The sequence below is a fragment of the Chiloscyllium punctatum genome, chromosome 41, assembly GCF_047496795.1.
Source record: "Chiloscyllium punctatum isolate Juve2018m chromosome 41, sChiPun1.3, whole genome shotgun sequence".
NCBI classification, from domain to species: domain Eukaryota; kingdom Metazoa; phylum Chordata; class Chondrichthyes; order Orectolobiformes; family Hemiscylliidae; genus Chiloscyllium; species Chiloscyllium punctatum.
Window position 1 is genome coordinate 13,587,953 of NC_092779.1, and position 26,574 is coordinate 13,614,526.

The following is a 26,574-nucleotide window of genomic DNA, read 5'->3' on the forward strand; positions in this document are numbered from 1 at the left end:
CGACTGACTGTTTGGAGTTTGTGCATTCTCCCCGTGTCTGCGTGGGTTTTCTCCCACAATCCAAAAATTTGCAGGTCAGGTGAATTAGCCATGCTAAATTGCCCGTAGTGCTAGGTGAAGGGGTAAATGTAGGGGAATGGGTCTGGGTGGGTTGGTCTTCGGAGGGTCTGTGTGGACTTGTTGGGCCGAAGGGATTGTTTCCACACTTTAGGGAATCTAACCTAATCATAGCCACTATCCTAACGCAACGTCGTGCTCCATGGAATTGCCCGTAGTTAGACCAAATTCGAAGAATTTTTAAAACATTTTAAAGATGGGATTTTTCTTTAACATCGCAAATGTATGTGGACTCTAAAACACAATGGCTATTCTTTTAGGACAATATATATTAATCTAGACATTATTGCACATTTATTTCTAAATGATTCAGTTTCACTGCATCAGTGAAGTTGTGTAATGAAACTGCAATTTCACTGAAATGCAGTAGCTGGAGAGAGCCAGCAGAGTGCGCTCTATCACCTTATTTGGCCATTACAAAAATATATATAAGCGACATATGATGATAGCAATTTTCAGCCTTTGAACATTACGATACTGTTGGGTTGAGTAATTGGATACGGTTTGGATTTATGACCAAACCTTTAATAATTTGTACCTTTTTCTGTATTATAAAATTCACACGTTTTACCCAATTCAAAACCAGGCATGGTATGACAGGGCAAGATCAGATTGGCCTTATGGCTAAATGTTATTTTCTTAGTGGATTAAAAAACAAATGAAAAAGAATGGAAGTCTATAAGCACACAATGATTTGGACGTGAACGTAATAGTAAGTAAGTAAGTAAGTTTACAGATGACACCAAAATTGGAGGTATAGTGGACAGCGAAGAGGGCTACCTCAAAATACAACGGGATCTTGATCAGATGGGCCAATGGGCTGAGGAATGGCAGATGGAGTTTAATTTAGATAAATGTGAGGTGCTTCATTTTGGGAAAGGCAAATCAGAGCAGGACTTATGCACTGAATGGTAAGGTCCTAAGGTGTGTTGCTGAGCAAAAAGACCTTGGAGTGTAGGTTCATATTTCCTTGAAAATGGAGTTGCAGGTATACAGGATAGTGAAGAAGGCACCTGGTACACTTACACTGCATGCACTGACCAATAAAGGTAGGAATTGAGAGGTCATGCTGCGGCTATACAAGACATTGGTTAGGCTGCTTTTGGAATATTGAATTCTATAGCTGGGAGACTTGAATTGGAAAGGTGTTGTGAAACCTGAAAGGGTTTAGCAAAGATTTACGAGGACATTGCCAGTGTTGAAGTGTTTGAGCTGTAGGGAGATGCTGTATTGAAAATTTATAGGGGCCCATGAATTGAAACATAAGTTCACATGAAATTTTTTCTGTTTTCCCTGGAGTGTCAGAGGCTGAGGGGTGACCCTATAGAGGTTCATAAACTCATGAGGGTGCATAGATGTGATGGACAGCCAAGGTCTTGTCCCTGGGGTGGGGGAGTCCAAAGCTAGAGGGCATAGGTTTAGGATGAGAGGAGAAAGATTTAAAGGGAACTAAGGGATAACTTTTTCACACAGATGGTTGTGTGTGTGTGTATGGAATGAGCAGCCAGAGAAAGTGGTGAAAGTTGGTACAATTACAGCATTTCAAAGGCATCTGGAATGGGTATATGAATAGGAAGGATTTAGAGGAATACAGGCCAAGTGCTGGCAATGGAGACGAGATTAATTTAGGATATCTGGTCCCCATGAATGAGTTGGATGGAAGGGTCTGATTCCATGCTGTAGAATTCTGAGTGAAGGGGAGGAACAAGAATAGATCATTTGGCCTCTTGATCTATAAGATACCAAACTGTTGTAGACCAGAACGTTAGATAGTGAGGGTGGAGATTTTTTCTTTTCATCATTTAGCCAATTTCTCCTCTTAAAGCCTGCTGTTGGAAAGTGTTGCATTTGTCAAGTAGCCAATAAACATATTCTGCATGTTCTTTGACCATTTAAGTTGTGAGCTGGAGTTCGAACCTGGATCTTCAGGTGTGAATTCTGGATTCCTGACTGAGCAGAATGTTTAACAGCTGCAGGCATTTCCCTGAACTGCTGGTTTTGTGCTTAGTGGTTTGGGATCGTTATCCGACAACCCAAAGTGGATGCCCTGACCATTTTTTTTTTCTTGTTTTTGTTTGCATCATTGGGCACGACTTTCCCATGGCCTGTTGTTGGGAGACCAAATGGATTTCCCGATCCCATTCCAGTGAAGCTATGTTCCCCAAGACAGCCTCTTGGCAGCTGTAGAGAGTGAGCAGCCTGAATGGGAGAGGTGGGTGCTGCTGAGTGAATGGTTACTCGAGCAGGGGACAGCACTCCAGTTAGGGGAGGTGGTGACATAATGGTGAAATCATTTGACTAGCAATTCAAAAGTCCGGGTGATATCCTGGCAACAAGGGTTTAAATCTCCCACCATAGTAGATAGTCTGTTTCTTTAAGTTCAACTTTGGCAAATGGCACCATGCTGTTGCATAAACCCATCTAGTTCATGAATGTCCTTTGGGGAAGGAAATATGCCACTTTTACCTCGTCTAGCGTACATGTGACTGCAGACCCACAGCAATGTGGTTGACACTGAAAAACCCTCTGAAATAGTAGAGCAAACCAGGGGGAATGGATGATGAATGCTGGCCTTGTCAAAGACACCCACATCCCCTCAAAATAACTTTTTAAAAAGTAAACTCAAAGCTTCTGTCAACTTTATAGTAGAAGTGTTTTCTAAATCTGCTCCTGAAAGTCCTGGTCTAGTTTTTACATCTCCTAGATTTGACTCCTCCACCTTCTCTCTGTTCAATAGAGCTGAGGGGAGCTGAGACTGATCAAATTAGTTTTATTCCAGTAAGAAATTAAAGTATCAAAATGTGAGGTACAAATTCCCAAAAGAGACAAATCTGTGATGTAGTAAGGTTACAGTTTTTGCAAAACAGTTTTGAGCAACATAAAGGAGCCCATTACAGACATGTCATATCTAGGGTGAGAAAGAGCAGGTATATGTGAAAGTTGGAAAATTTTGAGAACAAATCTTCGCAATAAAAGCCCAAAGAGAAGTTAGTTTTTTTATAAGATTAATGGATCAATTGAATCATGTTGCACACTCTGAACAAGCCATAACTGTTTTTAAAAAGCCAGAAGAATCACAGATGCTGTGAATCAGAAACAAAAACTGAAATTGCTGGAAAAGCTCAGTAGGTCAGGCCACATCAGTGGAGAGCAATCAGAGTTAAAGTTTCATGTCAAGTCACCCTTCCTCACAAGCTATACCTGAAGTAGAATATTCAGCTTCATAGGACAAGGGTCAGGAGTCATAAAGTGGTATCCTTTTAAGAACAGATTTCACATGAGCGTATGTTTCAATTTGTAGTTTCTATAAATTGGGTTAAATGTATCTATTCCAGATTAGCTGATCGGTGTCTGATTCCTGGAGCCCACTCGCCCTCTGGGGTGAAATTAAGCATTCACCTTCTATATAACATACTTTGTATGCTTGGTTTTGCCCAAAATTATTATCGAATCACTGTATGAAGCATTCAAAGTTGTTGTGTACTGCCGGATACTACCATTTTACTGAGCCGAACATCAGAGTCTGTCTAATGGGCAATCTCACTGTTTTCACTTGTTGAGTTGTCAATTGCAGTGGGATCGTAGGATCCACCTGTCAAACAGACATGTGTGTGGGAAATGGATTGACTCTTCACACCTCAGAAGCAGCTGTTTGACTCAATTGCCCAGATTAAGGGTAACTAACAGCCTTCATGTGCATCATAGAGATGTACAGCACAGAAACAGACCCTTCGCTCTAATTCATCCATTCTGACCAGATATCCTAACCTAATCTAGTCCCATTTGCCAGCACTTGGCCCATATCCCTCTAAACCCTTCCCATTCATATATCCATCCAGAAACCTTTTAAATGTTGTAATTGTACCAGCTTCCACCACTTCCTCTGGCAGCTCATTCCATACATGGTCCACCCTGTGTGAAAATGTTGCCCCTTGGGTCCCTTTTAAATTTTTGCCTTCTTCCCCCTAAACCCCCACCTTCCACAGGAGAAATGCTCACACATCCAAGGAGGTTCCTATTGTGCCAATAATCAAATCTTTTAAATTTAAAAAAAAATCGTTCACAGGGAATATGGGGTATCTTATCCCAGGCCAGCAGTTATTACCCACAAGGCAGTAAAGAGTCAACCCCACTAGGGTCACATGTAATCTAGACTGGGTAAGGATGGCAGATTTCTTTCCATAAAGGGAGTTGGTAAACCAGATAGCTCTCCATAGTGATTGGTGATAGTTGCACGCTCATCATTACTGGTTCAGCATTTAAGGAATTGCACTGAAATCTCACCAGCTACAGTAATGGGGTCTGAACCATTTGCCTTGAGCATTAGCCTGGCCCTCTGGGTTACTAGGCCAGGGACATTATTGTTACGTCACATCTTGATTTCCAGAAACAGCAGTCAATGCTAGGTCAGTTGTTAGTTTAATATGTGTTAGTTTTTAATAAAACAAACATCATGTCGTTATGGAACCAACATCATATGGCATATTCTTCTTTTTTTGCTGCTATCACATGCCTTTGGTTTATCCCCAGGGTTTTCTCCTTACATTCTGGAGTAGTCTGAGAGAGGCCCAGCTTTGCTCACCACCAATCCAACACAGAGGGAGGCTGGGTCCTCACCGAGGACAGGCTCCAAGCTGGTGAAGATGACCAAGTGTTCTGCACCAAGGGACATCAGCAACAAATGGACAGACTCTGTCACACCAGGAAAGAGTTTGGTTTAACCATCAGCAGCAGGGAGACAAATGGTCATGGAAAAGTACAGCACAGAACAGGCCCATGATGTTGTGCTAAGGATTAATCCTAACCTAAAATAAAATAGCCTAACCTACACGCCCCTCAACTCACTGCTCTCCATGTGCATGTCCAGCAGTCACTTTAATGTCCCTAATGACTCTGCCTCCACCACCACCGCTGGCAATGCATTCCATGCATTCACAATTCTGTGTAAAGAACCTACCTCTGACGTCTCCTCTATACCTAACACGTCTCCTCCTAACACCTTAAAACTATGACCCCTTGTGCCAGTCAATCCTGCCCTGGGGAAAAGTCTCTGGCTATTGACTGTATCCATGCCTCTCATTACCTTGTACACCTCGATCAGGTCACCTCTCTTCCTCCTCCTCTCCAGAGAGAAAAGTCCGAGCTTATTCAACCTCTCTTCGTAAGACAAGCTCTCCAGTCCAGGCAACATCCTGGTAAATCTTCTTTTGCACCCTCTCCAAAGCCTCTGTATCTTTCCTGTAATAGGGCGACCAGAACTGGACACAATATTCCAAGTGCGGTTTTGTAGAGCTGCAGCAAAATCTCACGGCTCTTAAACTTGATCCTCTTTTAATGAAAGCCAAAACACCATTTACTTTCTTAACAACCCTATCCACTTGGGTGGCAACTTTGACGGATCTATCTACTTGCACACCCAGATCCCTCTGTTCCTCCACACTGCCAAGGATCCTATCTTTAATCCTATATTCAGCTTTCAAGTTCGACCTTCCAAAATGCGTCACTTTGCATTTATCCAGGTTGAATTACATCTGCCATTTCTCAGCCCAGCTCTGCATTCTGTCTGTCGCGCTGCAGCCTGCAGTAGCCCTAGATACTATTGACAACACCTCCAACCTTTGTGTCATCTGCAAATTTACTAACTCACCCCTCAACCTCCTCATCCAAATCATTTATAAAAACTACAAAGAGCAGAGGACCAAGAACAGACCCCCCGCTACCCCACTCAACACGGTCTTCCAGGCAGAATACTTTCCATCTACAACCACTCTCTGCCTTCTGTCAGTCAATCAATTTTGAATATAGACAGCCAAATCTCCCTGTATCACATACCTCCTGACATTATTAATGAGCCTACCATGGGGAACCTTATCAAATGCCTTGCTGAAGTCCACATACACCATGTCCACTGCCAACCTTCGTCAACCTGTCTCGTCACTTCCTCAAAGAACTCAATAAGATTTGTGAGGCATGACCTGCCCCTCGCAAAGCCATGCTGACTGTCTTTAATCACACTATGCTTTTCCAAATAGTCATAAATCCTATCCCTCAGAATTCTTTCCAAAACCTTGCTGACCACGGACTTAAGACTGACTGGTCTGTAATTGCCAGGGATTACCCTATTACCCATCTTAAAAAGAGGAACAACATTCGCCTTCTTTCAATTCTCCAGTCCAATGCCCATGGAGAGTGAGGAAGCACAGATCTTTGCCAGTGGTTTAGCAACTTCCTTTCTCCCTACTCGGAGCAACCTAGGATAAATCTGGTCTGGCCCCAGGGATTTATCAATGTTAATGTTTGCCAAAGTTTTCAGCACATCAGCTGTGGGATTAGTTGGGAATGAGAGGGCAGCGCTGTGGGAATAAGGGCATCAGTGTGGGAATAGTTGGGAATGAGAGGGCAGCGCTGTGGGAATAAGGGCATCACTGTGGGAATTGGGAATGAGAGGGCAGCGCTGTGGGAGTAGTTGGGAATGAGGGTGTCACTGTGGGAATAGTCAGGAATGAGAGGACAGTGCTGTGGGAATAGTTGGGAAAGAAAGGACAGCGCTGTGAGAATAGTCGGGAATGAGGGCAGCACTATGTAGTTGGGAATGATAGTCCAAAGGTCACAGCTGATGCTCTGGGGAAGAGTAAGGGAGTGCAGGGAGCTGGAGAGGTCCATCATTTCGATGAGTCATTGTGCCAAGGTGAGATCTTTCAGGAGGATGTGAAAGATTCCGTATTGTCATTGTGAGCAGCAGTTGGCTTATTTCCAATATTTACCTCTCAATCAACAACCGCTGAATCAAATTATTTGATCATCATCACATTGTTGTTTGCAGGAAATTGCTATTGCACAGGTCACACAGGTCAGATGTCTGGTTTTCTACATTAGTATAGTGATAACATTTTATTGTCTCATGCACTTTCAGACATCCCGTTATTCTGAAACAAGAACTACATCTGTATTGCTCTATATGCAATGCAAGGTTTCTTCTCATGCTTGTGATGATTTTTTGTAAAGACAATTCCAATTTAGAAAAATGCAACTGGTCTTTCCTTAGAACCATGCAGACTTTTCCTAAGGAAGTTTTTATTCAATTCACCTCTGAAGGTTGCTGTTGAATTTGCTTTGATCAGACATTTACTCAATGTATTCCAGATAAAATATTCTATTATCATAGAATTCCTAAAGCGTGAAAGCAGGCCATTTGGCCCATTGAGTCCAAACCGACCCTCCAAAGAGCATTTCATCCAGATCAACTCCCCTACCCTATAACCGTGCATTTCCAACAGCTGACCCACCTAGCCTGCACACTACTGGGCAATTTAGCATAGCTAACCCACCTAAGCTGCACATCAGGATGAAACCAGAGCACCCGGGGGGAAACCCATGCAGATTCGGGAGAATGTGCAAACTCCACATAGACAGTCACCCGAGTTTGGAATTGAACTCTGGTCCCTGGTTGCTGTAAGTCAGCAGTGCTAACCACTGAGCCACTATGCCGCCATTGTGTGATATAAAATCCTCACTCCCTTCCTGTTGTTTGGATGATTTTCTTAAATCTGTATCCCACTGACCTTCCAGCTAGAATTTATTTTGTATTGTATCACAACTTTGAAAGTCTCTGATAAATTTCCCCTTAACCGTCCCTACTCTAAGGGGAACAATCCCACCTCATACCCTGAAGTCCCTCAGCCTGGTATCAGTCTTGTGAATTAAAATAAATTACTGCAGATGCTGGAAACCTGAAACAAAAACAGAAGAAATAATGGAGAAACTCAATGGGGTTGGCAGTATCTGTGGAGAGAGGAGACTCATCCTGGACTGGAAACAAAAGTTTCTCTCTCTACAGATGCTGCCAAACCTGCAGAGTTTTTCCACCATTCTTTGTGATTCTAACAGTCTGGTGAATCTCCTCAACATCTTTTCTAGTCATTAATATCCCTCCTAACTACTGCTGCTCAAAAGTATTGTAATGTGCCTCTAAGGGAGTGTATCTTAAGCTGTTGTCCACCATCCATGTGACGGGACATGATGTATAATTGAACGGAATCTATTGACATAAGACAGCAGCCAAACTGCAGGTGAGATGTGTCTACATAGCCTTTCAGTTACATTGTAAGTATGTAAATTTATATATATAGTTACAAAGATCATGTGGACTGTAATGAACTCATGTTATTGTTTTATGCTTGGTTTCTGTGTGATAAATGGAAAAGTGGAAAATGCATTGGACTCCAGCTGAGATGTAAGTAGTGATTTCAAGAGATTTGAGATGATTTCCTTGCTTCTGTTCTGAATACCTCTACTTGTATAGCCAAGATCTGGTACGCATGTTTAAAAAATACTTTATCAATCTGCAGGTTTGCAAATGTGAATTGAACAGATCCCTCGATTTTGCTCCCTCTGTAAAACCACAAACTATGATCCCTAGCACAGTGAAAGGTAAGATTCAATCAAGTTGGTTTACTCTGTATGATATTAAAAAGTAACAAGATGCATTGAACACAAGGAAAACTATTTGGCAACATCTCAGACCAAGCACTGAAGACACACCAGAATCTATCCACCTTGCTAGTCAAACACCCCTCATGTAGCAATGGCGCCTGTTTGAAGTGACCCTGTATATAATTTCCATGAGAAACAACACAGGAAATCTAACACAAGCAATTGACATTTCAATCCACCTCCTCCAAATGATCAGCCTGGTCATGCAACACATTATCATTGGTGTTATCACACTGCACCCCTCTCAATAAAATAGATTCTCCTCAATCTATTTAGCTCCAAATTTCATCACAGTTGTATGATTGTTATGTTGATGTAAATGTAAACACTGAGCTCTGGACAAGGGCTGAGAGTGGCTGCTTTCAACATCAAAATGGAATTTACTCAAATAGCACCAATTAGCTGAACAGAAGTCAATAGAATATAGATGTTAGCGCAGAGCAGTAATCATTGCAGCCTAATGGTATCTTTGCAGTTGTTACTCAACCCAGACTGTGTGGCTCAGACACCATCAAATCGTACAATGGTTACAGCAGAGAAGGAAGATATTCAATCCATTGAGCCTGAATGGCATTTTGTCTTGTTTCAATTTCACCCTGTTGTCCTTTAGCCCTATAATACTTCTCCTCTTTAAATGATTATCCAATCCTCTCTTGTAAACTACGATTGAGTGCAGTGCATTCCACATCACAGCACTATCTGTGTTCTAAAATTTACATTTTTATATTAGTTTTACATCAGTGTCCTGGTTTTCGACCCTTCCATTAATGGACACCATTTCCCCCTCTGCCTGTTTCGCTTCCTCGTGGTTCTGAACGTTGGTCTCCTTACTCTCCCTTTAAAACAGGAAGAACCCCAACTTCTTCAATCCAGCCAGTAATGGAAGTAATGCACCCGTTATTGTATATCTTTCTTGCCCTCTCTTGGAACCTTCACTTCAGCTGCTCTTTGTAGAAGGGGACATGTTAATCTGTGCACTAATGGTTTTGCAATGGTCAGCTTCTTTCACAACCCCTTCCTCAGAGCTGTTCTAAAAATGGCAATGTTTGACATTGTAGCATTGGGGCAACATGTCACTTGGACATTCTGAAGTGACTAGAGGTCTTCAGTGTGAATCATTGCATGCCAGGAATGAAGTTACCTTCCATTCCTCATGACCAATAGGTCTCAACGTTGAGAAAGAACTACCTTCCCTTGCATCTGTTTTCTCCATGACATGTGTTAAAACATTAAACAAAGTTTCTGTTTTGCTTCTTTTTATTGTGATGTACTAAATTGACAGACGAGATACTGAATTATTTCGATCTTATATCATTAATATTAATAAGAAACTGGACACAGCCAGACAATTCTGCAAAAACCTTCATATGTATATTGCATTATAATGTCTTACAAACAAATTCACATTAAGGACCATAGTGAATAGAATTTGAAACACTCATTTTTAAGACTTCAAATCAAAGTTTTTTTCTTCTTTTGTACAGACTTGGGAATGTGGTTGTACTATAATTTTTTTACGCTGCGTATTCATATTCTTCAGCGCTGCGTCGACCAAAATCCATCCATCCCACATAATCCCGATCACTTATCCTGTGGGAGGGATCCAGGTTCTGCAATTTGCTTCCCACAAGGGTGCCTCTATCCAAAGAACCTGGGAAGACAAAACACAAAAACTAGGTCTGAAGAATGTTGTGCGTAATCACCACTTCATTTCGACATGAGACATCGAGCGCAAGAAATAGGAACAGAAATAGACCAGTCAGCCCTCTAGCCCAATCCACTGCTCAATCACTTTCCTAATATAGGTGACCTGATGAGTAAGTTTGTGGATGACACAAAGCTGTGGATAGGGAGGAAGATTACCAGAGAATACAGCAAGGTATAGATAGACAGGAGACTTGGGCAGAGAAATAGCAGATGGAGTTTAATTCAAACAAGTGTGAGGTGATACACTTTGAAAGATCTAATGCAGGAGGGAAGTATACAGTAAATGGCAGAACCCTTCATGTTAGCAACATAAAGAGGGATCTAATTGTACAGTTCCACAATTCTCTGAAATTGGAAACACAAGTAGATAAGGTGGCCAAGAAGGCGGATGACATGTTTGCCTTCGTTGGTCAGGGCACAGAGTATAAAAATTGGCAAGTCAGGTTGCAGCTATGTACAACTTTAGTTTGACCACATTTGGAATATTGCACACAGTTTTGGTCATAACACTACCAGAAGGAGGTTGTGGAGAGGATAAAGAAATGGTTTGCTGGGATGTTACCCAACTTGGAAGGTATCAGTTATGAGGAGAGTTTGGACAAACTTGATTTGTTTTCACTTGAATGGCGAAGGATGGGGGCAAGCTGATTGAGGTTTACAAAATGATGAGAGGTGTGGGTAGAATGGATAGTCAGAGTCTTTTTCCCAGGGTGGGAATATCACTTACCAGGGGAAATAGGTTTAAAGTAAAAGGGGTTAAGTTTAAGGGAGATGTGAGAGGCACGCTTTTTACACAAAGTGTTAAGAACCTGGAATATGCCGCCGGGGAAGTGGTGAAGGTGGATAAGTTAGCACATCTTGACAGATACATGAACAGGTAGGGAATAGAGGGATACAGAGGCAAAAGGTTTTTAGTTTAGAAAGACATTATGTGTCACTGGAGTCTTGGTGGGTGAAGGGCCTGTTCCTGGGTTGTACTGTTTTTAGTTCTTTGAGGAGCAGAAGGCCGACAGGAGATTTTTGTAAACCATGATGTTGAAAATATTGGTCAAACATTTTACATCATATATCATATTTTGCGAGAGTCATAGAGTCGTGCAACATGGAAACAGACCCTTCGGTCCAACCAGTCCACACTGACCATGTTCCCAAACTAAACTAATCCTACCTGCCTGTGCTTGGCCCATATCCCTCCAAACCTTCAAAGTGTTAATTTATAACATTTTACGCCAGACCATTAATCTGTAGATGTGACAGGTAGACAAGTGAGACAATGATCAGTTTGGAGGTTTTATATATATATATATATGAAAACTGCTGAGTAATCTCAATTCACAGTTTACTTTAACCAAAACTTTAAACATGTTAAACTAGTGCTTTTGAAGAAGGGAGGTGTTAAGTTTCCTAAAAGCATATGTGGGTAGATGGAGTGGACACATTATGATGTACATTGTTAACCATAGCCATCAGTAAAAATGGCCTTTCATAAACCTTGTGGATAATTAACACACTTGATAGAAAATATGCTTTCATTTCAGAATGTATAGATTAAACAGCTAAAACTCTTGGGCTGTACCCTGTTGATCAGTTAAATTTAACAATAGTTTTTTTTTCTCTTTAGGTTAGATTTAGACATTAATGTTCCATGTAAATGAGATAGAACTAATTCTGATTTTGGGTGCATCAACAATTAATCTATATTTTGTGCATTATCTTCTCATCATAGATTTGTCCTAACTATTGCATTCAATGTGATGTCCCAACCCATATACTCAATGAAGGCAAGTGTGCCAAATGCTTTCTTCACTATCCTATCTACCTGGGAGTCCAGTTCCAAGGAACTATGCACCTGCATCCCTAGGTCTCTTTGTTCAGCAACACTCCCCAGGGCCCTACCATTACCTGTAAAAGTCCTGCCCTGGTGTTCCTTATCAAAATGCAAAACCTCACATTTGTCTCAATAAATCTTCGTCTGCCTCTCCTTGGACCATTGGCCCATCTGTTCAAGGTCCCATTGTACTCTGAGATACCTTTCTTCACTGTTCATTACATGACCTATTTTGGTGTCATCTGTAAACTTATTAACCAAGCCTCTTATATTCACATCCAAATCATCTATATAAAGGGTGAAAAGACGTGGACCCAGCATTGATCCCTGTGGCATACTGCTGTTCACAGGCCTCCAGTCTGAAAAGCAATCCTCTGCCAGCATCCTCTATCTGCTGCCTTCAAGTCAATTTTGTATTGGCTTGCTTCCCCTGCTTCACGTAGAGACCTAATCTTACTAACCAGTCTACCATACGGAATCTTGTTGAACGTTTTGCTGAAGTCCATATAGACAACGTCTATTGTTCTGCCTTCATCAATCTTCTTTGTCACCTTTTCAAAAACCTCAATCAAGTTAGTGAGACATAATTTCCCATGCACAAAACCAAGTTGACTGTTCCTAATCAGTCCTTGCCTTCCCAAATGCATGTAAATCCTGTCCCTCAGAATTCCCCCAACAACTTACCCATCACTGATGTAAGGCTCAACAGTCTACAGTTCCCTGGCTTTTCCTACAGTCTTTCTCAGATATTGGCACCACATTAGCCAACCTCCAAATTTAGAAGGCGTTTGGCCTGCCTGTCTTCATTGGTCAGAACACTGAGTATAGGATTTGGGAAGTCATGTTGCAGCATATTACAGAACATTGCTGAGGCCACTTATTGAATACTGCGTACAACTCTGGTCACCCTTCCATAGAAAGGATGTTGTTAAACTTGACAGGGTACAGAAAGATTTACAATGATGTTGCCGGGACTGGAGGGTTTGACTTATTTTCTGGGAGAATTGGACACTGAGGATGACCCTATTGAGGTTTATAAAATCATGAAGGGTATGGTTAGAGTGATTTGCCAAGGTCTTTTTTCTAAGGTAGGGTAAGTCCAAAACTAGATGGCATAGGATTAAGCTAAGAGGGGAAAGATTTTAAAAGGACCTGAGGGGTAACCTTTTCACGCAGAGACTGGTGCATGTATGGAATGAGCTGCCAGAGGAAATGGTCGAGACTGGTACAATGACAACATTTAAAAAGTGTCTGGACTGGTACATAAATAGAAAGTCTTTACAGAGATATGGTCTAGATGCTGGCAAATAGGACTAGGTCAGATTGGGATGTCTGGTTGGTATGGTTGAGGACCTAAGGGTCTGTTTCTGTGCTGTATTACCCTGACTTGATAATATGTGTCTTACGACTGTGAAATAAAAGTTTATTTTTAAGATTGAACTACTTTTTTTAAACATGAGATGTTCTTAGCCATCACTAGTGTAATGTTGAATCCAATGCAATGTTTAGAGCATTGTTTAATTTGAATTGTTTGTATTTCAAAGTCTTGTAGAATCAGCCTTTCCCTGTTCAGGCTGTCAGGTGTAAAAAAATTAATATACTTTGAATGATTTCTAAAATAAATCAGTATTTTTGTTTAAATCTTTCTTTAAAAGCCCATCTTTTCCAAATTGGATTTTTGCTGATTTATAATGACAGATGTAATAAGCTAGAAACATGGGCAAATGTTCTCAGTACTTCCAAGGAGAAAATGTCCAATTATTTGATTACTTTGCAGCTAATAGTCTACCATAAATCTCAAACAAATTAGCTCTGCATTTACATTCCAGATAATTGCATTCGCAATATGTTAACATATAAAACAAAAAATGATTAATTTCTAACCAGATGGCACAATCATAATTTAATCTCGTATTTAGTGTAGAACAGAGTATTCTTTCAACGTTTAAACATGAAAGACGTTTGTCATCAAATACACTTTGAGAGTTACTGCAGAATTTCACATCAACTACAATTGTTGTTTATATGAATTAACCTAAATGAGTTAACAGCACATTTGTTTTCGGTGGACATCATGTTGCAAAGATGGAAATCAAAGGCACGGTGGCTCAGTGGTTAACACTGCTTCCTCACAGTGCCAGAAACCCAGGTTCAATGTCCGCCTCGGGCAACTGTGTGAGTGGAGTTTGCACATTCTCCCCGTGTCTGCGTGGGTTTCCTCCGGGTGCTCTGGTTTCCTCCCACAGTCACAAAGATGTGCAGGTCAGGTGAATTGGCCAGGCTAAATTGCCCGCAGTGTTAGGTGAAGGGGTAATTGTAGGGGTCTGGGTGGGTTGCTCTTCGGAGGGTCAGTGTGGACTTGTTAGGCTGAAGGGCCTGTTTCCACACTGTAAACAATCTAACCTATATTCCCCAGAAGAGGCAGGAAGAATTGAAAAGCAGGAAACTTGTTCACCATGGGGATACCTCTGTGTACCTCTGTGTACCTCATTTGGGAGATGTATTTGCGTGACTAAGAGTAATTCCCTTGTTTCAACCCTTTCCTGCATCATTGAGAAAGTGCCTGGTGGGCATTCATTCTGTACCCTCTACCATGGAACTATGGTCTTGAATAATTGCTTCTGGAGCATTGTACACAATATTGATTCCCTCATTTGCAGAAGGCTATGAGTGTGTCGGATGCAGTTTAGAGAAGCTGGAATGAACAGGTTATCTTATAAGGAAAGGTTGGGCAGGATAGTTTTGTATCCACAGGTGATTAGACTAGTAAGAGGTGGCTTAATTATAACATAAAAAGCTCCTAAAAGTCTGTGATAAGATGGATAAGGAAAAGTTTATTTCCTCTGGTGATCAAATCTAAAATAATTGGTCACTGTTTAAAAATAAGGATCACCCATTTAAGACCAAGATTAGGAGAATTTATTTTCTCAGGGAAAGTCATGAATTTTTGGAAATCTCTTCATCAACGGTGGTGGATGCAAAGTTCTTTTATATTTTTGAGATGGGGAGAGAGAGAGAGAGAGAGAGAGACAGGCGGACAAGGGGTAAAGTTTTGTCAGTGGTCGGCAGGAATGTGGAGTTGAGGTTACAATCCGATTCACCCTGATCTTATTAAATGGCAGAGCAGGCATAGAGCTGAATGATCTATTCACTTGTTCGTATGTGTATGTTTGCAAGTATGTAAAACCTGCAAACTACTGATGCCAATTAAACATTTCAGCACACTTCCAACGCTGAGCCACTATTTAAAGCAATTGGTGAAAGGATTTGATGGGGATTGAGGCAAAACTATTCTACCCATTAGATGTGGGAGGCTGAAGATCACCGTCTGAAAGAATGATAGAGCCAGAAACTCTCATTGCACTTGGGAATAAAACCCCAGTGATGCAATTAAGTTTAGCAGTCTACAGAGCTACGGACTAAAGGCTGGAAAGTGGGACTCAGTTGCAGAGCTGTTTCTTAGCCCACACAGGCATGATAGATGGGAAGGAATATATTTGTAAGTTTCCGTGATCTAATAATCATCCGATTATGGTTCTGCGGAGGTTAGGGGAGCAGGGGAAGGCGGGAGGGTGGTAATGGAGGTCGTTGGGGAACTGAACCAGAGGCAGTGATGTGTTTGAGCCGATAGAAATACTGTGAAGCCAAGGAGCACCACTTATTTCTCATGAATTAACATCATAACAAAAGAGGTTAAGCTGCCTTTCCATTTATGGTATACAACTCTTTTAGGTTGATTTTAAAGATCCCTTAGGACTATCAATGAGACTACTGTACATCCTCAGCTAGACAAGGTGTAGCCAATTCTCTGTCTGCTTCATGGCAAATTTAGAAGGGAGTGTCTTAACATGTTCAAAAAAACATTACAATTGGTTCAGAAGGACACCCTGCCTACATGGTTAACATGGCTTCTAGTTAGGGGTTCAGTGCATGTCCCAAGGGAGAAAACAAGATATTGCAAAGATATTGAAAGTAAGTAAAATGCTTGTGGGTCCTCCATTCCTGCAGGACCTGTCCCTTGCGTTAGCTATTGTTGGCTCCTTGTCCAGCTGGGGGTTGGTTAGTCCACTTGACTGGATGGCTGCTTTGTAATGCAGAGTGATGCTATCAGTGTGGGTTCAATTATTGCACCAGCTGAGGTTACCAAGAAAGACCGTACTTTTGCCTGACACATGGTGACTCCAATGTTAAACACACCACCAATCATCTCTCTCGCTAATGAGAAAGCAGCACTGTAATCTGGTAGTACTATGGCAACTTTATCATTGCCAAAGTTTGAAGTCAAATCTCAAATTTTTGACAGAAATGAATCCGATTAATTAAGGTATCAAACAATTTGTTAAATTTATTGATCCTTTTTGAGGTGTCCTGGCTTGTGATGGGGCTAGATATTGGTTTCCACAAAATATTGTTCAGCTGCTCTTTTTGAGACTCTATTACAAAACAATCTTTTTTTTATTATGAGATGATTGCATGACTTCTAGAGATAGAGAACAAATAAAACAGGCAAAATTAAAATATTTTAGTGGGGGTGAGGAGTTCGCTGGGTGAAGGCAAACATTGGAACTGTTCCATTAAGTGCAAGCTCATGCAGTTCAAAAGACACAAAGCAAGTGGATCAACTTATCTATACCAAAGGCTAAAATGCTATCATCTACAGTATTATTCTGATAATTCACAGAATCACTACAGCACAGAAGGGGGCATTTAGCCCATCACATTAATGCAAGCTCTCCCAATGAGCATTTCAGTTAATGCCATACAATCGCTTTCTCAACATAATCCTGCCCACAACCCTTTACAATACCCACCTACCCCCTTCTCTGTTTTAACTGCCTCTGCTACATTCTCAAGCAGTGCATTCTAAACCCCACCATTCACTTTTCCTCATCTCACCTTTTCCCCAACTGTTTTAAATTTTTGCCCTCTTGTTCTCAATCCACTATCCACTCTGTCCAGACTCCTTCATTTTGAATACCTTTACTAGATCCCTATGATGCTGCATTGCCAATTGTATTGTGCCTGAAGGCAGACCCTTGGCTGCTTAGACTTTATCCTAAGCTATTTTCCTGGTAGTTTTGGTCAGTGATAAATAGGCAGTGCCTTCCATTCTCAGAGGCAAGTTGAGGAGGCAAGTAATAAATCTACTTCAGTTCAAAAGGAATCAAACTCTCATGGCATTATTCTGAACTCGGCATAAAACGTTTGTCCAAAAAGACAGCTATGATGAGCTAAAGTTGGCACTGGATTGTCAAAATATATCCCAATGTGAATGTCTGTCCAAGATCTAATGTTTTGACAAACGTAGACAAGTGCAGCAAACTCAAGAGATTCAATCACCTGAAGTTGGGCATTGCTGGTTGCATGTCATCAACAAATAGAACATTATTCAATAACATTTGGAAGCATCCAGCCTATACTCTGAGATGGTCAAGGCTAAGTCTTTAAACATGTCAAGAAAATCACATCAGGGGCTTCCCAAACTTTGACCCAAGAAAGCATTCTAGGAGAAAGTGAGGACTGCAGATGCTGGAGATCAGAGCTGAAAATGTGTTGCTGGAAAAGCGCAGCAGGTCAGGCAGCATCCAAGGAGCAGGAGAATCGAGGTTTCAGGCATGTGCTCTTGTCATTCCTGAAGAAGGGCTCATGCTAGAAACGTCGATTCTCCTGCTCCTTGGATGCTGCCTGACCTGCTGCGCTTTTCCAGCAACACATTTTCAGCCAAGAAAGCATTCATAACTTATTGTGGATTGAAATCGCAAGGGAGTTGTAACTGCACTATTACTTGCACTTGGATCTGATTCAAATCATTTTCAGAAGAGGCTGCTCCTTCTGAAATGTGCACTGTTTCCCACTGGAGTTAAAGGATGAGGGCAGGCAATGTAGTGTAGGGGTTTACTTAGATTCAGGGAACAAAGAAAAATATTTCAGTCATCTGCAAACACACAAATGCACTGACTCCCTGTTTAAGGTTGTTCATACAACAAGTTAATGAGAGTTATAATTTGTTAGACAAATACCCCATTGCCAATGCAGTTGCTCTGAATTTCGGTATTGATTTTCAAGTGATTGGTTAAAAGAAGAGGAAAATAATTTGAGGGGAGGAAGATGATGTGACGGTGCGGACCAGTGACATGTTGCTGAACCAATGCTTCCAATACAGAATCTGCGTAATGTTTCAATGTTCCAGAGATAGTCGGCTTCAGCTTTTTTCCCGGTCTCATAGATGATGGTAACCTTTGAAAAGGGTGTTTGTGGCATTTTTAGGAGCTGTATTTGGGCACTATTCATAAACCAGCAAAGCTAAAATTAAACCGACAAGGCTTCTTTCATTGCACAGTTATAGCCTTGACGTCAGCTCTTCAGGTCCTCTGCTGGCACTGAATCTTTAACAAAGTGATATGTCTCCCCCACGTCTCCAAGCAGAGATGCAGTATGATAATTTTTGGGCAGGCTGTTATAATTGGTGTTGCAGGAATGAAGAATTCTGATGCTATCTAGAGATCTACATACTGAGACTTGCCAGAAAACAAACCTCTATACATTCAGCCACATGTATTCAGTGAGCAATTGCAGAAATTGTTGAATAGTAAGTTCCATTATAATTGGCAACTTTACTTTGTAGTTGGTGTAACTCACCTTTCCTGATTTGTTGAAGGTATTGTGTGAGCAGAGCTCCCAAGTTGGCTCTTTGCTCACTGCTCTGGAATGGTTTCACCTGCTCAGTTGACTGGGCTTCCCGAAGTTGCCTTTGGTGCATGGCAATGCTTTGCTTCAGCTCCCTGCCAATTGGACTCCCATCATCAGACCCGTTGATGAGTCTGCCGATGCAGCCAGAGTAGAGAACCGCAAGAAACACACACACGCAGATCCCACTGTTCATAGCTGGAAATAAAAGGAAGTACAGACGAGGTGTAGTGAAACCCATCACCTCAAATAGGCACACGTCAACCTTGAGCAGTCAATTGTTTCAAAGCTTTCACACCAGTGCAACAGGTTCACAACAATTGGGACAAGAATGCTGAGGATATACGTCCAAATAATGCCTACCAACAGCCAATGCTTTTTGAATAATTGACCTAACTTTTTCACATTATTTGCCACAAATATCTTTCTCATCACTGACAATCCAACGGGAATAGGCTGCTAAAACATTGCACCTGGAATACTGAGCTATTCTTAAAATGAGTACTATTGGATAAAGACATTTTATTGAAATATTTCCTCTTTCACTCATCAGGACGATGTAGGAAAACCAACATTTATACTGCATGAGAGGGGAGTGCTGCCTGAGCACTTAGTATTCTCTTCATCACTCATCATTCTCCTCTCCTTCCTGTTGGTTAGCCCATGAAATTGTGTTCTTGTGAATGGTCCTGATGAGTGCATGATGAAAAACTTTAGCAAAAGCTTCTGTACTTTTAAATAACTATTTTGTCTTAAAATCTGAATTGTTGTTTGAGAATTGATTTTGCTTTTCAAATGCCTCAGCTGGGTTAAGCAAGCATCTGCATTATTTTAATTCAGTGTTTGAAGGTGAGCTCTCACTATAGGACTGGCTGTGTTTTTTCTGCTTTGTATCAAAGCTCCTTGTTCTTGTCAAGGAGAGGAATTGTAACACCCGGGATTGGAAAATCGTCAGCAAAAAGTATCGACACCATTATCAGCTAAATCAGGAATAGAACTGTTAAATTCAGAATAAACAACGCTGCTCTGATTATAACCCCACAGCCAGTTATGAGTATTTGGAAATTGTGTGCGGGTTCCATACAATTTATTGTCCTTTGAAGCAGGAAACATCCAAGCCAGTTTGTTACTGCCTCATTGGTCTACTCTTGATTATCCGCAAAGTGATGAAAGGGGTCCTCAACAGTGCTATCAAATTACACTTGCTTTGCAATAACCTGCTCATTTTAAATTTTGTCAGGGTCACTCAGCTCCTGGCCATATTCTGGCATTGGTCCAAGTCTGGACTAAAGAGTCAAAATCCAGAAGTGAGGTTGCAGTGAGTGGCTGTTAGTCAAGGCAGTTTTTGACCAAATGAAATATCAAGGAGCCCGAGCAAAATTATAGTTAATGGGAACTGGGAGGAAACTCTTCACTGTTTGGAGTGAAGTCTGATATGATGGAGAATTCCCAATATGTCCCAGTGAACAAGACTCCACAAAGAAAGCTTGTGTTAATAGAATATATCATGCATTGAATTTGTTCATTTAAGTGATCAGATTTTCACATACTACATGCCAAATCCAGTTGTTGTGCAATCATACCACTCTAGCACATAGAAAATATAAATCTCAGAGCAATATCAATACCATACAAACGAAAGAACTGTGGGTGCTGTAAATCAGAATCAAAAAACACAAATTGCTGGAAAAACTCAGCAGGTCTGGCAGCATCTGTGAAGAGAAGTCAGAGTTAATGTTTCAGGTATGGTGACCCTTCCTCAGAACTTCAACGTCATTTGGCTGTGGACACACTCTTGCTTACTCAGTGTTGAAAATATACAGCAATGTAGGTATTCACCTAGAAAGGAGAATGAGCTCTCAGTGAGGTGTAAACTCATTGTGAATTGTCCAATTTATATAGCACTCAGCAGTGCAGCATGACCGTCTCGAATACAGAGTTAGTTGTAAGTAAATCATGATAGGGACTACCGGGCAATGATCTGGACCAACAGTGAGGGTCCACAGGTATGAAGGCCTTTCATGTCTGCGTGGACAAAAAGTACAACTAGAAGCATAGATATTACACTAGGAGATAGCATAAGCCTTCAATGAAACCTAACCTGATATTGAAAATGTAAGACAACATCGCAAGCAAAATCTTTTATATTATGAAGTGACCAGATGCAGATACTTTTGGCATAAAGGCAAAGTGTTGCAGGTGCTTTAAGTCTGAAATAAAAATTTAAAAATGCAGGAAAACTCTCAGCAGGTTACGCAACGTCTGTTGAAAGAGAAAGAGAGTTAACATTTCAGGTCCACAGCCTTACCTGACACCGGGAAAATTATTAAGATATAAGAGAGGTTTTATGCAAGTCCAGAGGTAGAGAAAGAGAGCAGGCAAGAGACAACAAACTTCACGTGCGGAATAACTTAAACGATGAATGGGCAGAGGTATAGAAAGAGAGCAGGCAAGAGACAACAAACTTCACGTGCGGAATAACTTAAACGATGAATGGGATATTGTTGCAAGTTAAACGGAAATGGAAATATGGGAAAAGTAAAGAAACAAAAGACGGATCTACAAGAGGCGCAAATGTCAACAGCGGAATGCTGCTGTCCAAAAAATAAGAGCAGTAGTTATCGTCCGAAATGTTGAATTTAGTGTTGAGATTGAAAGTCTGTAAAGTGCCTGTTTTGTGCGAGGAGCTGATGTATCTCTAGTTTGCACTGAGCTTCCTTAGAACAGTGTGGAAAAGTAAGGACAGCGAGATCAGAGCAGGAGGGAGGCAGAAAATTAAAAGGGCCTGAAGCTTGTATAGAGACGCTCTACAAGGTGATATGAATTTTGTCCATCTCACATAGAGCAGCCACATCTCAAGCAGCAAGTACAGTACACAAATTAACGTAACTACAGCTATTACACGTGGAGGAGTATTTGAGGCCTTGGACACTGGGAAGTTGGGAGTGGTGAAAGTGAAAATGTTGCCTTCCCTGCATTTACATGGTTAGGTGCCTCGGGAGGTTTATAAGTTCTGTTTAACTAAAGATAAAGGCATTGTAGAAATCCATCTGCCCCGTGATTGCCTTACTACATGACCGACTGAGTTCATTTTCATTGTTGAGAGCTATGTCTAGTTTGTGTTGCTGCTGACTTTGTGTGTTGGTTTTCTCTTTGGAAGGTCGCTTTGAAATGTACCATTTGATGTCAGTTTATATCAAGCGCTCAGTAGTTACATTATCCTACCGTCAAACAAAGACACTTTCCAATATTCTGTGTCAAATGAAAGAACAAACAAAAACAGAAATTTCTGGACAAACTTATCAGGTCTGACAGCATCCATGGAGAGAAAACAGAGTTAATGTTTCAGGTCCAGTGACTCCTCTTCAGACTGTTCTGATCAGACAAGATTAACTTAATTTCAACAAAATCCAACAAGTTCAAATCGGTGATGGGTGGTTTCAGCTTTTACCAGTTTTATTGGGGACTGTTTGTTTCATGAAACACTTACATGTTTGATAAAACAGCATGGATCAGAGGGAGGAATAGGGAAAATCTCAAATGATTCTGGTCTTCATTTTGTGTGGATTTACACTGAAAATTCATTGGCAACTTTGACACAGTATCTGAGCGCTGCTCAGACCGGGAGACAGCTGTTACCTGTCAGTAACAACCAGCAAGCAACAACATTAAGACTGTAAGCCTGGACCAATGTATCTCCACTTCTAAATTCTTTAATAATTCACAATACCTGGTTGATCAAACCCTGTGTTTGTTCACCTCACCTCCTGAAATATATATGTATATATAAAAACATTGCTCGGCAGTGTACCTGAACTGAAGAAGTTATCCAGTAACTCTGTTATGCCTTTACCACAGCTAGAAACAGTACACAGTGCAAGTGGAGAGGCGCTTGTGTGAACACTACGCAAATCAGATTCAACTGTTTTACTGCAGGCATTTCAGAGTAGGTTCACGAGGATGATCCCCGATATAGAGGGATGGTTGAGCAAACGTTAAACAGATTGGGACTCCACTCACCGACGTTTAGCAGAATGAGAGGGTTATCTTATTGAAATATATGGGATTCTCAAGGGCCTCGACAGGGTCAATGCTGAGAGGATGTTTGCCTTCGTGGGAAAGTCTAGGACCAGAGGGCATTGTATCAGAATAAAGGGGCACCAATTTAAGATGGAGATGAGGAGGAATTTCTTCTCTCAGGGATGTGAGGGTCTGGAACTTTTAACCACAGAGAGCTGGGGTGGGGGACAGGATCCTTGTGTGTATTTAAGGCTGAGATAGATTCTTTATCAATAGGGGAAATCAAGAGCTGTGGGGAAAAGGCAGGAAAGTGGACTTGAGGAATGTTGGATCAGCGGTAATTCTATTGAACGGTGGAGCAGGCTAGAGGGCTGAATGTCCTACTCTAGTTCCTATTTCTCATGGTTTTATGGACTAACTGAACTCAAAGCTCTGAGGCTCACTTACCCACTAGAAGCAAAGAGTGTGATTTCAGTTGACTGCTTCTGAAATACTACCAGAGAGCTACTTGCCTTAATTGGTTCAGATTACTTCTCAGAGGTCGTTTCTGTGACCTGTTAGTGCTGGCAATGAAGGAGAGCAGTACTGGGGCTGCTGAAAACCCAGGGGAAACTGAGAAACTCAGCAGGTCTGGCAACATCTGTGGAGAGAGAGAGAGATGGAGTTCTGAAGAAGTCAGACTGGACTCGTTATGTTAACTTTGTTTCTCTCACACCGCAGCTGCTGCCAGAGCTGCTGAGTTTCCCCAGCACTCCCTGGGTCGTTAGGGGTGTCTCTAACTGCCCTTTCCACTGCTCCTTTCACCGACCAGGCACAGAATTCCCGCTGGGGGCTGACACCGTATGGGGATACTGCAAAAGCTGAATGGCCGTGGGCAGAGAGGGGGGATTGGATCCTCCAGGGAACACGGGTCTCGTTATTCTGTGTACATCGTTACACCTCGTTTCAATAAAGCATCTTGTGTATCTGTGTTACGGATGGGTGACAAGACCACAGGAGTTATCGGTGAGGATTTGTCTTCAGTCCTATAGAGAAGGATCCATATTTAATATGAGCTGAACTGGGGAGCACTTGCAAGATTCCGAGGGGAGATAACTAACTTCAAAACACAACTCTCTAACTCCCCAATATTTCCAGTGTTTGCAAAACACAGCACACACACACACATACAAAGCTCCACTTTATCCCAGCAGGTTAGATATTTTAACGAATATTTATTAATTAAAAACAAGATAGCTTTTTTGCTTCGCGTTATTATCATAGCCCAGGTAACGCCCACCTCACTCAATAGTCCTACTGCATCTGTTTTTGTTTTAACTTTATCTAGGGATGATCAGCAAAAGCTACCCCCTTCCCCTTCCCCTTCCCCCCCCCCCCCCCCCCTCCCCCACAAAGGGGGCATCTTACCGGTCGGTGTAGTGCTCCCAGACTGATCGTGAACTCTCCTCCTTTCAGGGAGAACGGAGATCCGCCGCTGGATGCAGCAGCGCTATTTATAAAGGCAGGAGGAGGAGGCAGGACCAACCTGGATTGACGGGCGGGAGTTGGGACAAAACATATCCAAGAGCAAAGTTGGTGAAGCGTAACTCCTGCCCTCTACCCACATCAACCAAACCTCTCAGAGGGATGGAGGGAGTGGGGGGGGGGGGGGGCTTAGGGAGGGAGGGCCTTCTAGAGGGAGGGAATGAGGGGCTCGGAGGGAGAGGGAGGGAGTGAGGGGCTCAGAGGGAGAGGGAGGGAGTGAGCGGGTGGCAGTGAGGGGGAGACACTGTGGGGATTGAGTGTATAAGGGGCTGGGGATGAGCGTGATACTCGGAGCTGGGGGAGACAGGGAGCTTTCCCCTGGTCACCGGGAGCCCCGGGGTGGGATTAACCCGGGCTGGGGGGTTGGGGTGGGGTTTGTCTGGGGGTGGAGTGGGAATTTCCCATCCCTCTCCTCAGCCTCTCCACAGGATTGCCCACCAGTGCCCAGCGCTGGCATTCCTTCCACTCTGACTTTAACCAAAACATTGCATGGGAACTTTGAGCCGAGCACCAGCCACACAGTGTGGATCCGATCTGTGACAGCACCTTCTGTACCCAACACCCCCACCATAGGCACCTACACCGGGAAACTCAGCGACAGCCCCTCCAAATGGTCTTCACAATCTCCATCAGCCCGGTCCACAGAGAATATCTGACAAGCAAAGGGTCAGTTTCCAGGTGAAAATATGTGTGGTCTGTGGGGAGGGTCAGAAATCACAAACTTAACTCACCACAGTGGTCTCAGTTTAAGTGCCGTTGCTAGTTAAGTTTGCCCTGTAACCCCCTGCTTTAACACTCTAAATATCGATTTGTAAACCCTGGCTTTAGCCACACAGTACTTCAATACGATAATAGCTTTGCCTATTTAACCCTAACTGTATAACATTGATCTGAGGATCTCAGGCAAATTGGGGGACGTAGCGGATAGAATGAAACCCATTAATTTTTGTTTTAAATCGCGGCTTTTACAATTACAGTCTCGCTGTTCATCTGCTTTTATGTTTTTAGTATTTACAGATGAATTAAACTCACGTTTCTACATTTCTTCGCCAATATTTATTTGGATAAGCCAACCCATTCCCCGTTCGCTACCAATTCCCACACATCCAAAACATCGAAGCTTTCAAAATATGCCGTTCCATATCGCTGGGGTTTTATTTTTCTCAAACGGAGCTTAGCGCCCGGGCTGAGGTTTTGGGAGTTTTGAGTCGAGCAGGAGCTGGGAGGAGGCAGGGACACAGAGTCAGGAGCTGACGCCCTGCTCGGGAGGAATACAGCCCATTAACGTGCCTTCAGAAAAGTCCTTAGAGTATGCTGAGATCCCAGGTAAAAACAATAACTGCAGATGCTGGAAACCAGATTCTGAATTAGTGGTGCTGGAAGAGCACAGCAGTTCAGGCAGCATTCAATCGAAGCTACTTGAATGCTGCCTGAACTGCTGTGCTCTTCCAGCACCACTAATTCAGAATGAGATCCCAGGTTCCCGAGACTGTAGAGTTTAGTTCCATATCGGTTTTGAATTGCATTTTCAACATGTAATTAGACACGAAAAAAAAATGCAGTCAGGCTGCACAGAAACATGTCAATAACTCTACTTTGCCAATTAAATTAAAAACTAAATTTAAACATTTCAAATCGAGATTCACAAGAATTACAGTATCACAGAATTGTAAGAGGGAAGGAGGCTATTTGGCCCATCCAGTCGGCTGGGGCTCTTCAAATGAGCATCGTTACCTCCTACCAATCTTCTGCTTTTTCTCCACATCCTTGCACATTATTTCTGTCCAAATAACCATCCATTTCACACGCTAACTAAAACAGAAATGGCTGGAGAAACTCAGCAGGTCTGGCGGCATCTGCGGAGAGAAAGCAGAATTAACAGTCCAGTGACCCTTCTTCAGAATTAAAGCCACGTTGTCCTACCAGACCAAGGTGCTGCTGTCTCACTCGAGAGAGATGTCTGATGGTGGTTTCACCTGAGGGTCATCATGCCTCAGGTGAGGGGAGAGGCTGAGAAAGTGAGTCATTCATGGTAACCTCTGTTGTTGCGGGATTTGAACCCATGAGTTAGCATTAATGAGAAGTCATAGCACAATTTAGATCAGTGCAAATACTTCTTATAACAAGGTGAAAACCATTAGTTACTTTCAAATATCCTCTCCGGTTCTGAACATTAAAGGTTACAAAATACGAAGTCC

At 42.1% G+C, this 26,574-nt stretch overlaps 1 protein-coding gene across 2 annotated transcripts; it reads right to left on the bottom strand.

Moving 5' to 3' along the window:
* Positions 1-9,849: 9,849 nt before the first annotated feature.
* LOC140465113 (cholecystokinin-like) lies at positions 9,850-24,347 on the bottom strand. 2 transcript variants are annotated; one of them, XM_072560978.1, is made up of 4 exons: positions 24,260-24,324; positions 23,365-23,492; positions 18,785-19,030; positions 9,850-10,261 (listed from the first exon to the last, which is right to left on the bottom strand). In XM_072560978.1, exons 3-4 carry the CDS (start codon positions 19,026-19,028, stop codon positions 10,125-10,127), a joined length of 381 nt encoding a protein of 126 aa, XP_072417079.1. In that variant the 5' UTR covers positions 19,029-19,030; positions 23,365-23,492; positions 24,260-24,324; the 3' UTR covers positions 9,850-10,124. The 2 variants fall into 2 exon arrangements, with proteins under 2 accessions (XP_072417079.1, XP_072417080.1); XM_072560979.1 differs by lacking the exon at positions 23,365-23,492 and having other exon boundaries at positions 24,260-24,347.
* Positions 24,348-26,574: the final 2,227 nt, after the last annotated feature.

Coding starts and splice junctions, on each gene's coding strand:
- LOC140465113 (XM_072560979.1), bottom strand. CDS start 19,028: ATGAACAGTGGGATCTGCGTGTGTGTGTTTCTTGCGGTTCTCTACTCT. Junction 10,262..18,784: donor CCTTCAACAAATCAGGAAAG/GTGAGTTACACC, acceptor TTGTCTTCCCAG/GTTCTTTGGATAGAGGCACC.